This window comes from Lycorma delicatula, chromosome 1 (genome assembly GCF_047948215.1).
Source record: "Lycorma delicatula isolate Av1 chromosome 1, ASM4794821v1, whole genome shotgun sequence".
In the NCBI taxonomy this organism is placed as follows: domain Eukaryota; kingdom Metazoa; phylum Arthropoda; class Insecta; order Hemiptera; family Fulgoridae; genus Lycorma; species Lycorma delicatula.
This window is the reverse complement of record NC_134455.1, coordinates 75801030-75819937: the sequence shown is the minus strand read 5'-3', so window position 1 is coordinate 75819937 and position 18908 is coordinate 75801030. Positions and strand designations below refer to the sequence as shown.

At 30.3% G+C, this 18908-nt stretch overlaps 1 protein-coding gene across 1 annotated transcript in view; it reads left to right on the top strand.

Annotated features, from left to right (window-relative positions):
* The window catches only part of Dnah3 (dynein heavy chain 3, axonemal), a 257006-nt gene that overhangs the window by 201168 nt on the left and 36930 nt on the right, over window positions 1-18908 (top strand). Inside the window, exons 44-48 of the mRNA XM_075354669.1 lie at window positions 4068-4274; window positions 5593-5800; window positions 7653-7903; window positions 16374-16531; window positions 18578-18737. Coding sequence (XP_075210784.1) covers window positions 4068-4274; window positions 5593-5800; window positions 7653-7903; window positions 16374-16531; window positions 18578-18737 — 984 coding nt within the window. The remainder of the gene's footprint in view (window positions 1-4067; window positions 4275-5592; window positions 5801-7652; window positions 7904-16373; window positions 16532-18577; window positions 18738-18908) is intronic.

The following is an 18908-nucleotide window of genomic DNA, read 5'->3' as shown; positions in this document are numbered from 1 at the left end:
AGATAATAAATACATTAGACATTTATAACATTATTATATACATTTATTTATACATTAGTTATATACATTTATAACATGTAAAGAAAATAAATTAGTCAGACAGTTGTATTTGTTTTTCATTTCAAAGTTAGTTTCTCCACACGTAGATCTATGTTAGAAACACAGAAAGCAAATTGTTTTCAAGTGATAAGATGATTCCTTATTTAGTTTTTAATGCAACCATAAACAAAAAAGCTTTTTCACAGAGGTAAAATGTTGCAAAAGGGATTATTATTTTCAATGCTTCTGTGACTAAATTTCCATTTCACTATGATGAGCAAGCCAGAACATATCTAAATCTTCATACGTGAATTGTTTTATCGGTAGACATTTTGATGAGCTGGTTGTGAATCTGAACTGATAACTTAGCAGTTACAACAGTGTTTTCACTATAGATTCATAACCCATCTCTTCGGGAAACCATTTTTATCTTCCAGTAAGTACTCCACCAACTGAAGTTTTAGCTCACATAAATGCATCTTCTTGCTATCCAAACTGTGGTGAATAATAGTGTCTTCTTCATCCAGATTTTTTCATTATAATTGGAAGTGATTGGATGCATATAAAAATGTTTGCTGTGAAGGCGAATAATCCAGATATCAAGCTTCTTAATGAAAGCATGAACTTTGTCATTAATAAAATATTTTTATCACGTCCTTGTAAATTCACATTCAAGTGTTTAAATGCGAAAATACATCGGCTAAGTTAGTTACAGCATCATATACTCATTATTCTGTAAACACATTGAGAATGGCATTTATTTATCCTGAAAAAATATTATTAATTCATCTCGCAATTCCAATAACTGGGTTCACTTTCCTCCATGATTACCATTTGGCTTCTGTGTGGAAAAGGAGAGATATTTTTTCTTTTTGCCCATTTCATCACATAATTTAGCAAACAGCCTATTTTCTAATGGTTGATTTTTAATAAAATTAACCATTTTTATAACTTTACAAAGATATTGTTTGAGATTTTCCAGAATGTTTTTTTATGGCAAGAGCATATCTGTGAAGGAAGCAGTGCATACATCCCACCCTTGGTATAAGATGATCTTTTAATTTCTTCAGAAATCCACTATTCTTTCTGTTATCAGCTGTGCATTATCACTATACTGCAATACATTTTGTCCAATCTATGTTATAGTTTTTAGTAGCTTCAAAAAAAACATCAAAAAGACATTGTCCTATTGCATGACCAGGTTTTGATTTGCAAAACAACATATTTTCTTTGATTGATCTGTTCCTATCGCATTCATAACACAAAAACTTAAGAACTGAGAAATTTTTCCCATATCTGTTGATTCATCAAATTGATTACTAAAAAATTTGGTTCAACTCACTTGGTGAATATGAACATCAGTAGTCATGTCATCAATCTGCTTTGATACTATGTTGTTAGAAAGCAGAATTTTTTTTCAATTATTTTGCTTCTTTCAAGCCTAATAAAACTCTGGCCATGTAAATTACAGCAGGTAATGAGATATTCTACAATTGCATGGGATTTGGACATCTTAGCTACTCTTAATTCTATGAGATAAAATGCTTCAAGTGTACTTTTATCAGTATGGCTTAATTTACCAATAGAAGCTTGTTGATTTTCCAGAGTATTTAATTTTCTTTCAAAATAATTCAAAGTGTCTGCTTTTGTGATTTGGAAATTTAATTTCCAAGTGTCGAATTAATTTTGATGGCTTCATTGGAAAGGACTTGAAAGCAAACAATGCTCTGTGCCCTTCCACAATCCAATAAGGCAAAACCATAATTTAAATAACTACCATTGTACAATCTTGTCTTTTTACCAATCAATTCACTGGATGTAGATGGCTCATGTAATTTTTTCACATATTAAATTCATTTTATCTAAGAATTTAACTTAAAAAAACAAACGATTTCCACCATTTGACCACTCACTAAAAACCAAAACCTTAATTATCATTATTTTCAATGAAACTATGCTTTTAAAAACTTTTAAAAAGGCACTAGATGCAAACGTTTTGCATTCAAAACTAAACTGATGTTCTGCAACTAACGCGTGTTTAAACGTATCATATGCTCGTTCGAACATGATGCTTTTACAGCAAATATTAAATAAGCAGACCAAATTACAAGGAGCTTGTATAAATAAAGTTGGAACTTGTAAATTGCTCATGTTTGTACATTTCATACCTGTCGCTATCAATGTAGCTAAATAGTTTTTTAAGGAGGTTTCATTGGGTTGGGGTTGGTGGGTCAAAAAATATATATTATATTTTTTTTGTACTTTTTTTGGGATTGTGGAGCTAAAAAGGTTGAAAATTACTACTATACACCAAGCTCTTCACTTTTCAAGCAGTAAGGTAAACTGTTCACTATCCTGACATTTGCAACTGAATAAAATATACTTAACAGTCAACGTTTGAATTAAAAAGATCTGCCAAATATTCTAACAATGTTACAGATATATTTTTTTCATCTTTTATGACCGCATAGGATCATTTTAGACGGTCCATTATCCAAGCTTCTTCGAAGGAACTGTTCAGCCGTGTGGTCTCCCCAATACTTTTTCATAATTTTGATCTCTGTGCCCTTTCTGGTGTTGAAAATGTTTGTGGTGTTAGTTTCTTTCTTGTTAGTGTGAAGCGACTACTTTTGCCCCTAATTTTTCTATGGTGACTTCTGGTGTAAGGCCAATTTCCTCTCTTATTTTTCTGATCCATCTGCATCCTGTTTTGTTGTTTTTCAAGTCGAGATTCTGTACTATAGCAGCTGTTTCAGAAGTCTCAAATCTTCATTCTCATGATGTGTCCAAAGAATCCTAGTCTCCTCTTACACATGGTATCAGTGATGGGTTCTAACTCTTTGTAAATGATTCACTACAGCCTGTCTTTCTGGTACTTTTTGTTAACGCAGGTTCTTTCAATTTTCTGGAGTCTGTCAGTCTTTGATTGTTCATTCAGGTGGATGAGTGTTTCTGCTTCTTTTTGGCCATTTCCTCATTACTATTTCCAGAGCCCAGTTGAATAGTAACAGTGAGAGTCCATCACCTTGGCACAGTCCTATTTTGACCTCAAATAGTTCTGAGAGTTTGCCTCTGAATTTTACTTTTGACTTAGTGTATGTGAGGGTCAGTTTTATCATGTTAATTAATTTGGGATGTAGCCAAAATCCAAGGTGTCTTAGAATATTTCTCTGTGGATGCAATCATATGCATTCTTGAAGACTACAAACATTATCGCCATGTTTGTGCTTCTTTTTCTGTTGTAATCCATTATTAGCTTAAGACATATGATGTAGTCTAGATAGCTCCTCCAGGGTCTGAAATCTCCCTGGTATTCTCCTAGTTCTTTCTCAAGTTGTAAACCAATCCTGTTGAGGATGATTCTTGAAAGAATTTTGTATGTCTAGGAGCGAGATTCCCCTGTAGTTATGTCTATTTTGTCCACTTTTTTGTAGCAGGTGGATGGAGGGCTGTCATCCAGTGTTCTGGTAGTTCTTCTAAAATCCAGATGTTGACATGCTGTTGAAGCGCGATTTTTGCTGGTCTTCCTGCATATTTCCAGATCTCTACAAAGATCTGATCTTCTCCTGCCACTTTGTAATTCTTCATCTCACCCAGTGCTTCTTTTACTGTGAATAGTATTAGACACATAAGAATTTTGTATCAGTCCTTTTTACTATCTTCTTAATTTTACTTTTTGTTTTCTCATTGTTTCTTCTATTGGTATAATTCACTATACTGGACTAATGTGGAAAAATCTACATTATTAAAAAAAAGTAATTATATATTTTCACAAGTACTTAAAAGTATGATGGTATCCATGTTGGCGAAAGAAGTAAAGTATAATAGAAATCTGGATAACAGTAGTGGAAAATGTAGTTTATCAAATTGATTAAAAATATAAAGTTTAAATAGTTTTTATTCTTGTAAATATTTGAGCTCTTTTATTATCTATTTTCTTAATAATTTAAAAATGTTATTAAACTGTAATAATATTTACAAGTTAAAAATTAAATTTTATTGATTCATGAATTTGATATTTATTTCAGATATATATTGTTAAATATCTTGGACAGGCTTACATAGAACCACCTGCATTCAATCTTCAAGACTCATATAATGATTCAAGTTGCGTATCTCCTTTAATATTCATACTCTCACCAGGAGCAGATCCCATGGCATCCCTTCTTAAATTTGCAGATGATATGAAAATTTCTAGATCTAGCCTTATGAGTACATCTCTTGGTCAAGGACAGGTACTATGTGTTTTATATTACTTAACTAAATATTTTTAATAAAATTATTACAATTATTATTGTTATTATTGATGATAAACTTAATGAGTATTTAATTGAAAACAATATATTGTTGTGTTCCATAAGTGGCAGAAATTTTATTCTTCTAATTTTAGAAAAATTTATGTAAACCTACCTTAAAGTATTATTTAGGTGCCATACTTACTAAACAACATAAAACTGTTTATTGGTTAAATAAATGTTATACTACATTTCCATGACATCAACCACAATGATACTATATACTGCGTACAGAATGCAGAGTTAGGCATACTCAAAAATGTTAATGAAAAAATAAATGCTTATACTTGTAGTTTCCCTAACACAGTGAAGCGGTGTCTATAGTATACCACTGTTTCTGAAAGTAGGGAAAACTGGTTTTTTTTATGTTCTCTCTCCGATCTTTCTTGTGGCTACGAAAAATGTAAAACATCTGTGATGCAAACAACAGTAGACATAATTTCTTTCTGTGAGACTATTTCTGTTCACTATACAATTTCCTGTAGTGAGCAGAGTGAAAAATGAACAAAGTAAAGAGCCACTTAAAAGCTGAATTTCACCTACTCTCCATCATGAATATAGTTCCTGATTCTGCCTATTTTATTTGGTTATCTAAATATTTAATGTTCTTTATTATATCTCCTTCCATTTTACTGCTTTTTGTGATGTCTTCTCTCTAATTTGTGGTTGTGTACATTGAAAAAATCATTTACCAATAACATCCTTGTTTCACTCCTCTTCCAAGCCCATTTCTTTTGTTCCATCATTTCTTACTCTATTTTCCATCTAACAATTCCTTTATTTATCTTCAGTTTTTCTACTCTTTACCAGTATTTTTTAAAAGTTTGAGTTGGACACTCCAGTGTATTCTGTTGAATGCTCTCACCAATCTCTATAAAACTTATAGAATTTCTGTTGTTCTTATAGTACACCCATTTCAGTTTTTTCACTTCTTCTGTTCACTTGTAGTGCTCTTTTTGTTAGTATCTTCAGGCATCCCAGATGCACTGTGTGTGTCTTTTCTCTTTCTAAAACCCAAGTGGTCTTTTACATTCTCTTCTAATCTTCTTTAAATTATTTTCGGCCCTAGACTTTTTAGGCACAACCTTTGTAACATGATGCATATATATATCTTTTATGAATAAAATTTTTTTAATAAAAATAAAATCTAATTATGAACAAATCTCAATATGGAAGATCAGTTTGTAATGTACATACTGAGTTATGTAATTATACTATATTGTGTATAATTTCTTTATGTTTTGGTTTTTGTTTTAAGGGACCAATTGCAGCAAATATGATCAATCAAGGGATTAAGACTGGACAGTGGGTGGTGCTTCAGAATTGTCATCTTGCAGAAAGTTGGATGAAAGAACTGGATAAGATTTGTGATGAAGTAATTGTCCCTAGTAAAACACATAATGACTTTCGAATTTGGTTGACTAGTTATCCTTCTAGAGCTTTTCCAGTTTCCATACTTCAAAATGGTATCTATAAAATAATTACAAAATTAATTTATACTGATAAAATTCAATATATTTTTTTGAGTGTTTTTGAATTAATGAGAACTGTTTATTTTCATTTCATAATTTTCACATAACTCAACACAGTACTAAGACTTACGAGAAAGAGCCTTATTATGCTACCATTCCCTGTTTTAATAAACTGTTGACTATTTGAGAAATCTTCCTGCTGAAAGTAAAAAATAAAATTCAATTATAAGATTTTCATTTACAGGAACTTCTTATTCTGTGAATGACTTGTAAAATCATGCTAATTTAAAACAAAACAAAAAATTTACTTTATCTGCATCCCGTTTACATAAATATGACAAGATAATTTTCAATAGAGGCTTCTGAATTGTGAAAAATTTTATAGTAATTTTTTATGTTTAATCTATTTACCTTAACATTATTTCACATCCTTGTATTTAAATAATTAGTAAGGGCTTTTCATCTACCTTGTATCTCATAATTTGTTTTTTTTATTTATAATTTATTTTATTTTGACATGATCTATATAATGTAATACTTTTATTTATCAATTAGAGTAAAGGTTTACTACAATAACATTCTGCAGTACTCTATGTTGTTTCATTTCCAGTTTCCAAGTATATAGATGAGGTTATATTTTATGCTTGCAGTGATTTTCTGACTCAAAGAAATTGTAGACTCTTGAGAGAATGTGTTTATAGAAAAATTTTGTTTCAAATTTGAAAGAAATTTACATGAACACTGAAAAAGTTAAGAACATTTATAATGAAGAATATTAAAAGAATATACTGGACAATATTTATTTTTTTTTATTATAAAGATCTACTTTTGAAAGAATATAATAATGAGTTTTATAATTGGTATGAATGTTTTAAATCAAGCTAGGCAAGATTGCTCAAATGTGAAGGTGATGATTATACCACTGCATATCATCATGAGTATGTTCATATAATCTCAATATCAATAAAGAGTTTTATTTGAAAGTAATGTATTTTAGAGGGTCAATGAGAAAGACGGACAAACATGGACAAATAAAACATGAACCATGACAATGACCCTGCACACTTAGAACTTGTTTGAGAGATTTTGGCAAGTGTATTGCAACTGCTGTATCCCAATCTTTCTACTCATTTGATTTGGCAAATGCATACTTTTTCCTGTTTTAAAAATGAATATAAAAGCTACACTGAAAGGATGTCATTTCCAGATAATAGATGAGATGAAAAAACATCACTGAGACATATGGACTATTTAATGCATTACGGAATGCATTCCAACTGTAAAAAAGGCATTGGGAGCACTGTTTTAGCAATAGATAATATTACTTTGAAGGCAATAAATCTAATTAAGTTCTGTTATAAGTAAAAACTATTTTGAAAAAGTTTTTTTTTTTTAGAGAAACCTCATTACATTTTTTTTTCCAGTCTTTCTTTTCCATAAAATTAAAAAAAAATTTTCTTCTTTTCCTAATTTATACATTGCAATCTGTTCAACTAGTGAACAATAAGCAATCTCTCCATGGCACAATGAGATGACAATAATATGTATGACATGTTAAAGAGATGTAGTCTTGTATAGACTCAGACTGACCATTACTGAGACATCTTGTTAATTGAACCCCAACCACTAAAGTATACTGACTGGGATATCGACTGTCTAATATTCAAATCCATATAAAAGCAACTACTAACTTTTGTTAGGATTTGAACCTCAGAACCTTTGAATTCAAAAATCAGGTTTTAAACAACTAGTTTGCAATGACAAGTTAACACTAGACCAGCCCAGTGGGCTATATAAAAACAAAAAAAAATTAACTTTTCTTTTTGTTTTTTTTTTTTGTTCATAGGTGTTAAAATGACTAATGAGGCACCAAAAGGTTTAAGGTCAAACCTTTATCGTTCTTTTACTTCAGATCCAATATCTGATCCTGTATTTTTTAAAAACTGCAAAATGACTTTTGAATGGCGAAGTTTGTTATTTTCACTTTGTTTCTTTCATGCTGTTGTACAAGAACGTAGGAATTTTGGACCACTTGGATGGAACATTCCTTATGAATTTAATGAATCTGATTTACGCATAAGTGTTATGCAGTTGCAGGTGTAAATTTTATATTGATGTATTTTCTGTTAATTAATTTCGTTTTATTAACATTTATATTTTATTTCTCATTGTTTGGTAATTTTTATTAAAATAAAAAAAGATATTTATTTTCATTAGAATTAGTTTTGAAAGAAGTGTTCATTTTTGTTTTCATGTTGCTAACTATTAAATTTATTGTAGTGTTATTTTCTTAACTCAAAAAGATGTACATTTTCTTTATTTTGAAATTTAGTACATTTTTCCGTAACAGAGAGTCAATTTTTACATCTAATGTTTTTGCTTGTTAGATATTGACTTATATGAGTGATATAAAATTTGGTCATTATTTATCATGGTGCACAACCTGTTAATTAATGTACACATGTTAAAAAAATAATTCTAATCAAGATATTTCTTCTGGAATTACTGATTATTGTGTGGCATACTTAGTCAAACTACATAAAACATACAAAATGTTTTGATGGATATTTGCTATTTATAATGTGTTTTAAGCAATCCTTAGTTTGTATAGCATTTTTATAAAATGCTATACAAATATTTCATATAAATGCTACACAAAATTAAATTTTAGTAAAGTTATACATATACATTTTTTAAATTCTGTTAATAAAAACTACACAGTACTTATTGAAATAAGATTTATCTACCTTAATTTTGCCATGAAAGTACTTTTACGGGATTCCACATCCTCAGTCATGATTGAAATATTTAATTAATAAATTGCATATTAAAAATTAAAAATATTAAAATAATGAAAATTTTGTATTAATTTATTATGAGTGCTCCTATCTGTTTGTTTTTAATATCAGAAATAGAATGTTTATTGTTCATTAGATGGCCTGCCATATTAGTTAAACCTAATTTATTAATTTTGTAATGTTCAATAAATCTTGTTTTAAAGAATTCGTTTTTCCTAGATAAATAAAATTACAATCATTACATTTAATTCCACACAGGTTGTTTATTCTATTATTATTTTTGTTTTTTAAATATTTTATGGTTATTAGGTTTGTATGGTAATTTAAATACTTCTTTATTGTAAGTTTTAGTAATGTTTTCAGTGATATCAGGGCCGGAAAGTAACTTCCAATTAGTTATTAAAAAAAATATTAATAAAATAAACAATTTGTTATTTACATCTTACAGCTAAACACCAAAACATTGAGCTTCTTTTTGTAGCCAGCTTTCTCCAAATGGTTTAACACTGTTTGGTGGTTTGATGTTTATGATTTTTAGGTTATTGGTGATGTCATGACTGCTTACATCCCTATCTTCCTTGACTTTTACCAGAATACGCTAACATTATTTCAATTGCAAAAGGCTCAATACTTTTTAGATTACCTATTATTATTAGATGTAAATTTTCTATATACTGATGTTTCTGTTTGGTTGTACTTGTTTATTTCAGTATTAACATCTAAATGATTTTTAACATTCCATTATCTATCTCAAATGTGAATTTTTAATTTTCATTATAAAAATTTAATTTGTTTAATATTGTAACATGTTTATTATTTATTACCAGATTATATATTATGAGAATATTATCAACATACCATGTCTGTATTAAAACTTTGTGTATAAGAGTGATGCCATACACTAATTTACTCTTAAAATAATGTAAATATATTTCTGATGTAATTGCTTATAGCGGAAATTCCATAGGTAAATAATTTTAATTATTTTAGTATTTTTAACTTTTAATTTGCAGTTTAATTAAATGTTTCAAACGTCACTGAAGATTCAGGCTCCTGCCAAAGTACTATCATGGCAAAATTAAGGTAAGACATGACTTATCTCAATATTCTGAGGTAGGTTGTTTATATTAATATAATTTAACATATATATAGTTGGGCACTTGAAAAGCGCTCTCTCACACACACACACACACACTCTCTCTCTCTCCCCCCTCCCACCATCCCTCCCACCCTCCTTTCCTCCCAAAAAACTGGTATCTTGGTAGTTGGCCAAAAGTTGGTAGCAACTAGTATGTGAAAAAGTAACATATATAAATAACACTTGTGTATAATAAGTTTTTTCTAGAGGCAAAATCAATGAAGAATTTCTAAAGACTTAAATTTCATCAGTACTGAAGTAAAATAAAAGGAATTGTAAGAAATGAATTTAATTGCATAGATATTTGCATTCGTGTTTGTGGATAAATATTTTTTTTTTTTTGTCTTCAGTCATTTGACTGGTTTGATGCAGCTCTCCAAGATTCCCTATCTAGTGCTAGTCGTTTCATTTCAGTATACCCTCTACATCCTACATCCCTAACAATTTGTTTTACATATTCCAAACGTGGTCTGCCTACACAATTTTTCCCTTCTACCTGTCCTTCCAAAATTAAAGCGACTATTCCAGGATGCCTTAGTATGTGGCCTATAAGTCTGTCTCTTCTTTTAACTATATTTTTCCAAATGCTTCTTTCTTCATCTATTTGCCGCAATACCTCCTCATTTGTCACTTTATCCACCCATCTGATTTTTAACATTCTCCTATAGCACCACATTTCAAAAGCTTCTAACCTTTTCTTCTCAGATACTCCGATTGTCCAAGTTTCACTTCCATATAAAGCGACACTCCAAACATACACTTTCAAAAATCTTTTCCTGACATTTAAATTAATTTTTGATGTAAACAACTTATATTTCTTACTGAAGGCTCGTTTAGCTTGTGCTATTCGGCATTTTATATCACTCCTGCTTCGTCCATCTTTAGTAATTCTACTTCCCAAATAACAAAATTCTTCTACCTCCATAATCTTTTCTCCTCCTATTTTCACATTCAGTGGTCCATCTTTGTTATTTCTACTACATTTCATTACTTTTGTTTTGTTCTTGTTTATTTTCATGCGATAGTTCTTGCGTAGGACTTCATCTATGCCGTTCATTGTTTCTTCTAAATCCTTTTTATTCTCGGCTAGAATTACTATATCATCAGCAAATCGTAGCATCTTTATCTTTTCACCTTGTACTGTTACTCCGAATCTAAATTGTTCTTTAACATCATTAACTGCTAGTTCCATGTAAAGATTAAAAAGTAACGGAGATAGAGAACATCCTTGTCGGACTCCCTTTCTTATTATGGCTTCTTTCTTATGTTCTTCAATTGCTACTGTTGCTGTTTGGTTCCTGTACATGTTAGCAATTGTTCTTCTATCTCTGTATATGAACCCTAATTTTTTTAAAATGCTGAACATTTTATTCCAGTCTACGTTATCGAATGCCTTTTCTAGGTCTATAAACGCCAAGTATGTTGGTTTGTTTTTCTTTAATCTTCCTTCTACTATTAATCTGAGGCCTAAAATTGCTTCCCTTGTCCCTACACTTTTCCTGAAACCAAATTGGTCTTCTCCTAACACTTCCTCCACTCTCCTCTCAATTCTTCTGTATAGAATTCTAGTTAAGATTTTTGATGCATGACTAGTTAAACTAATTGTTCTGTATTCTTCACATTTATCTGCCCCTGATTTCTTTGGTATCATTACTATAACACTTTTTTTGAAGTCTGACGGAAATTCCCCTTTTTCATAAATATTACACACCAGTTTGTATAATCTATCAATCGCCTCCTCCCCTGCACTGCGCAGTAATTCTACAGGTATTCCGTCTATTCCAGGAGCCTTTCTGCCATTTAAATCTTTTAATGCTCTCTTAAATTCAGATCTCAGTATTGTTTCTCCCATTTCATCCTCCTCAACTTCCTCTTCTTCCTCTATAAAACCATTTTCTAATTCATTTCCTCCGTATAATTCTTCAATATATTCCACCCATCTATCGACTTTACCTTTCGTATTATATATAGGTGTACCATCTTTGTTTAACACATTATTAGATTTTAATTTATGTACCCCAAAATTTTCCTTTTCCTGTATGCTCCGTCTATTTTACCAATGTTCATTTCTCTTTCCACTTCTGAACACTTTTCTTAAATCCACTCTTCTTTCGCCAGTTTGCACTTCCTGTTTATAGCATTTCTTAATTGCCGATAGTTCCTTTTACTTTCTTCATCACTAGCATTCTTATATTTTCTACGTTCATCCATCAGCTGCAATATATCGTCTGAAACCCAAGGTTTTCTACCAGTTCTCTTTATTCCGCCTAAGTTCGCTTCTGCTGATTTAAGAATTTCCTTTTTAACATTCTCCCATTCTTCTTCTACATTTTCTATCTTATCTTTTTTACTCAGACCTCTAGCGATGTCCTCCTCAAAAATCTTCTTTACCTCCTCTTCCTCAAGCTTCTCTAAATTCCACCGATTCATCTGACACCTTTTCTTCAGGTTTTTAAACCCCAATCTACATTTCATTATCACCAAATTATGGTCGCTATCAATGTCTGCTCCAGGGTAAGTTTTGCAGTCCACGAGATGATTTCTAAATCTTTGCTTAACCATGATATAATCTATCTGATACCTTGCAGTATCGCCTGGCTTTTTCCAAGTGTATATTCTTCTATTATGATTTTTAAATTGGGTGTTGGCAATTACTAAATTATACTTCGTGCAAAACTCTATAAGTCGGTCCCCTCTTTCATTCCTTTTGCCCAGCCCGTATTCACCCATATATTTCCTTCCTTGCCTTTTCCAATGCTTGCATTCCAATCTCCAACTATTATTAAATTTTCAACTCCTTTTACGTGTTTAATTGCTTCATCAATCTCTTCGTATACACATTCTACCTCATCATCATCATGGGCGCTTGTAGGCATATAGACGTTAACAATCGCTGTCGGTTTAGGTTTTGAATTTATCCTTATTACAATGACTCTATCGCTATGCATCTTGAAATACTCCACTCTCCTCCCTATTTTCTTGTTCATCACGAAACCTACTCCTGCCTGCCCATTATTTGACGCTGAGTTAATTACTCTAAAGTCACCCGACCAAAAGTCGCCTTCCTCTTCCCACCGAACCTCACTAATTCCTACTATATCCACGTTTACCCTATCCATTTCCCTTTTTAAATTCTCTAGCCTACCAACCTTTTTTAAGCTTCTAACATTCCACGCTCCGACTCGTAGAATGTTATTTTTTACTTTTCTGGTGACCCCTTCCTTAGTAGTCCCCACCCGGAGATCCGAACGGGGGACTATTTTACCTCCGGAATATTTTACCAAGGAAGGCGCCTCCATTATTGCTTTTGAAAATGCAGAGCCACATTTTCTTGGAAAAAAAAAAAACAGCTGTAGTTTTCCATTGCTTTCAGCTGCGCAGTACTCAGAGGACTGAGTGATGTTGATACGGCCGTTTAAGTCGTCCTGACTCACGCCCCTAACAACTACTGAAAGAGCTGCTGCCCTCTTTCAGGAATCATTCCTTAGTCTGGCTCTCAACAGATACCTCTCCGATATGGTTGCACCTTCGGTCCAGCTACTCTGTATCCCTGAGCACTCAAGCCCCCTCACCAACGGCAAGGTCTCATGATTCATAGAGGAGGGTGGATAAATAAACAAATATTAATCAATATATATGTATATGTATATCTTGAGAAATTCTTCATTGATGTTGATTTTTTATTATGGAAAATAAACTTATTTTATACAAGAGTTATTTATATATGTTACTTTTTCACTCACTTACTACCTAAGCTATAAAGATTATAGTTAAAAATCTCCCAATTGAATAATTCAAATAAAGTCAGGATAAACTTATAGGTAAAGCCATGCATTGTCATGCAGAAGAATCTTGCTCTTCTGGAGCATCCTATCATTTTTTTTAGAATTACTCTTTGAAACATCATGGTGTTATTATGATTCCAGATGTTATTATGGGGTTCCCTGAATTCTCTAACCATCCAAAACATTGTAGTGATCATTTTTTAATTCAGTGGTGCCTGTTTGAATGTTTTTGGCTTATTCCCTCTCTAGTGTCCTGATGTCTGTCTCTCACAGATCTGTATCCTTAACTTTATTACTGTAGTCATGAGGATAGTCATTGACAGGTCTTGGTAGTATTACGGTACCTCCTTTGTTTATAAAACATAGACCATACATCACCCCTTCCAACTGGTGAGAGTTTGACCTCCTTATAAATTTTCAGTAGTTTTATTTAATGCATATTTGAGAAGATTAATCATTTACATTCTAGAGAAATGCCACCTAACATAGTACAATAAAGGAATAACTTCTGATATAAATAAATTAGTACTTCATAATAGATATGCTGTCATTTAAAAAAAAAAAAAATAGATAGGGGTGTTGAACAAACATTTAACACTTTAAATAAGTTTTTTCAGAACATCTTTCAATAGGTGAAACTTTTTATTCAACCTGTACAAGAAGTAAACATTTAAACATTGTTTGTTTAAACATTTTATGTTTAAATATTTTTCATATATTATCTAGAAATTGGTGGGGCAATAAAACAACATTTTTCATAAGAATTGCATGCCTATTAATAGTAAGTATTTTACTGCTGAAATAGTTCTATGAACTAAATGTACTTTTGAAAATATTTTTGTTAATTTAGAATATGTTTTTTTTTTAATATTGTACAAAAAGTTGTTAATAACATTTTTAAATTTTATAAATCACATTAATCACATAATTAAATGTATTGAGATATTAGAGGTTCTGCACTTAAAATATTCTAGTATTACTGTGAATACTATGAATGGCAAATGTGGTACTGTCTAGTGTTCCTCACTAGATGGCGCCATGTTTGCCGTTCATAGAAAAATATTCAGAACTACATTGACTTTTGGAGAGGATGAAAATAACTATATGATGCTGCAATATTCTGTATCCATGTACTTAGGCATTTTCCTACCATACTCACAGTAGTACTTTCTTTTTCTGTTTGGTTTCAGGGGCTAAACAGAAAAAGAAAGTACTACTGTGAATGCGTTGGGAAAATGCCTAAGTACATGGATTCAGAATAGTGCAGCATCATGGATATTTTATTCCTCTGCAAAAATCATGCAGTTCTGAATATTTTTCTATGAATGACAAATGTGGCGCATCTAGTGTTCCTCACTTTCCTGAATCTGGTACACTAATGATAAACCACTGTAGATGTTAAATATTAATAAATTAATGATGAATGAGAGCCAAGCCTTTTGCATCTGTTCATTTGAAACTAAGTCATACTAGCCACTAACTAGATGCATTAAAACCAGTTTAGAGATTTGTGTTACATGTTGCTAGCGTTTATATGATTCCAAGTTACAAACTTATTTACCATTCTACAACAATATGGTTTTTGCTAGCTCATTTTAAAAGGTCTTAATTAGTAGATCTCCTTTTCTAAATTTTGATAATTTTATTATGTATAATATTAATTAGACTTAAACTTTATTAATTTTGGGATTTAGTTACAAAATTTGTTTTAAAAACAAATATAGTAAGTCAAACCTTTCTTTACAAAACTATTTTATTTCATGAAAATCACTCATAAAATGATGAAAATATTTAGAATTGAGCGAAATATGTTTTCTGTTCTCAATACGTAGATACAAAACTTTAAATGTCACAAGATGTAGCTGTATCAAGTTTTAATAGTGTTAGATACAGAAAAGGATGTTGTCTCCTATAATTATTTTAAGATGTTCATTTTCAAGGATATGATTTATTAGGTTTAACCTGAATTTTTTCAGTGACAAACTTAGTTTCAATTAAATGGCTATGTTTCTACCTAGGAAGTAAGCACTTGGCCTGTTCCTTGTATTGCATTAGATCTGACACTACCTATTGAAAATTGGTGTGTTTATATGTTGTGTCCATTACAAATTGTGCAATCAATATTTTTTTACATAAATGTTAATTTACCTATGTATGCAGATGTGTATCAATTTTTATCATGTTTGATAAACTTGGATGCTAATGATCCTGATTGTTAGCTCCAACAACACAATGCAATGTATTACACTTTTAATGAATCAGTTAGAAGTTAAGTTACTTTTGAATCATTCTCTGTAAATTGGCTCTTAAGTCAAAAAATTAAGAAATCAAATTGACTTCTTTCTTTGATGGAACTGTTGTGCCAGCAACATCCTCTTATTCTGTACATTATTCAATTGTTATTTTTTCAAAAACAAAAACATTCTTTCTTTTAGTACAGTGATAAATGTTTTAATGATAAGATTCATTCAAAATAAAAATATGTTTTTGTGAATACAAGTTAATTTTTATTAAATTCACGTATGTACTGAGTTAAGCTTAACCTCAAGTTCAATATAACAATGATTTTTTCTCTTATATAAATTCTAAGTACATGTGATTTAATTCAATTAAAGTAATATTTGTTTATTTATTTAAAACTAGCGATTCTGTACATATATTAGCTTGCAATGGCGTAAGCAATTTTGTTCTCTAGCACATTTCAAATTATAGTTTTTCTAAAAACTAACTGTTTATACATTAAATGCAAATAACGTTTTGTTTTCAGTAATGATATTTATAAGTTTTAACATATTAATTACATATTAGCTGAATATAATAGAACTTCTTTGATTTCGCATTTGTAGATGTTTCTTAATGACTATGATGAAGTACCGTTTGAGGCATTACTTTATCTCACGGGAGAATGTAACTATGGAGGCCGAGTTACAGATGATAAGGATAGGAGACTTCTTAATTCATTGATTTCAATATTCTACAATCCTGAAGTGTTAATTGTTGAACAGTAAGTTATTAATTTTTAAGTCGTATCATAAATTTTACTATTAGTGTTAATGTCTGATCTTTGTTAATGTCTAAATTTTTGTTCTATTTTTTTGTACCTAAATTAATTATTAAAATTTTTCACACATCCTACATTTTTTTTGAGCTGGACTATTTATTATTTTCAAGGAGGATCACTGCTTCATGATCAGCATTTTGTATGAATAGTTGTAGATATCTGCATGTTAAGAAAAAAGCTGATAAGGAATTTTACAGAAATGTTATAATAAATGAATGTAGAATGTTATAGAAAACTTTAAAACTCTTAGATGTATAATTAAATTATTAATAATAATATAATTTAAAATGCAATTCAGGCAAGGTTCAAAGATAAAAATTTATCCAAAGCTGTATGTAATTAATCCAAAGCAACAATGTGTCCACAGTTTTATTGAATGCAGCATTTCAGAAGACAGATTCGTCTTTCTCAAACATGCCTTTAACATCAGGACTATTCTTAATAATTGCTGCAACTTCTATAACGCAATTTTTTACTTTTACTAGTTTGCCTATGTAAATTAAATTAACATTTGGGTGTTTAGGCTTTTTTCTTGTTTTTTTAAAATAATTCTTTCACTTTAGGTTTAACAATTTGTCATTTCAAAAATGTCAAAGTTGCAGGTAATTTTTTGTGATGTACCATCATTGTAAGGTTTATTGAGCTGTAGTTAACATTTATCCAATGTTATTTACCCTAAATTCTGATAACGTAATTATGAATTTTTAAAGTAAAAATATTTAAAATATAATTTTAATAAAATATATAAAACCAAATACTTAGTTTTTTTATATAATTTATTTTTTTTTTAAAAGTATGTCCAGGGTTTTCAATTGTAAGTTATTATTGTATGGCAAATGAATAAAGAGTAACTTGTAAGAATTTTGTTTTGCTTAAATATTGTCCTGCATGATTCCCTTTAACCCAGTCCATAAAATACCCTTTTCTACAGAATAAAAATTCTGTTTGAGTTTTCCTGCATTAACCTTGTATAATTAACCTATATGACTTGGGGAGATATGATTCTACAGAGTGGTCCATAAGTCACAACAGAGTTTAAGAAAACTATAATTTTTTATTAATTAAATTAATTTTTTATTTATTAATTATGTTTTTTTATTTTTGATTTTTAATAAAATTGCATGTTGGGAAATTCGTTTTTATTATATGTGAAAAATCACATCCTTTGAATAATAAAATAGTAAAAACATGCTCTTTTTACAACATTTCCATAACTGTCACTCATTGTAGTACATTAATTTCTTCACAAATATTTTCATTCAGTTGTTGGATAGCCTGTGGTTTATTTATATACACCTTCTCTTTTAGATATCCCCATAAAAAGAAGTCAGTAGCTGTCAAATCAGGGGAGCATGGCAGGCAATTGTTTGCAGATCTCCTGAAAATTAATAGCTCCCCAAAAATTTCTCTTAGGAGTCAGACTGTTGCTTCAGCAGTATGCCATATAGCTGAAATTTTTCCTGAAATCACATTTCAAGTTTATTTTACACAAAAGGATATACAACATTTTCCAGCATATCCTTACCATGCATAGACCAGTGATCATAACTGCATCGTATTTGCACCTTCAAAAAATTGTGTAATAATTTCTGCTGAGATAGCACCGCAATAAACTGAGCACCTAAAAGGATCACTTGGGTAAAATTTTTCCAGCCAGAGATCGGAATGTCAAATATCTAAATGATAGCAATCTTAGTTAATATAAACAAGAAACAGAATATTATATGTATTAGTTATTATAAAAGTAATATGCTATAAATTTAAGCAGAAAATAATATTAAGTAGCATTATCAAGTTATGTTATAACAGCTTTATCTTGTTTGCAACAGTAAATGAATCCTTTGATATTATTTATTCAAAGTCAACAAATTATTCAAACAAGCTGAAGTAGAGCTTTGTAGTTATTTAATTCACTAATGATTATTTTGAATATTCTTCTTTATTATTAAAATAATATTTAATTGTCAGCTAATTGTATATTTTCTTCAGGTATCAGTTTTCTCCTAGTGGAATTTATCATATTCCTGGTTCAACTGATTATACCAATTGTCTAGAGTACATAAAGTCTTTGCCATTATATTCTTCACCAGAAGTTTTTGGACTTCATGAAAATGCAGATATTACAAAAGATAACAAAGAAACACAACAAGTAATGTTCATGATTAAACATTTTATTTGTAAACATTTTAACATTTTAGAATTGTAATTTTTTTTTATCTTATTATTTTTTCATGTGAATTCTGATTCTGATACAGCAACTGGCTAGTGCGTTTATACATGATGCAACAGATGGTGTCAGCCATTGCAGCTCAGATGCACC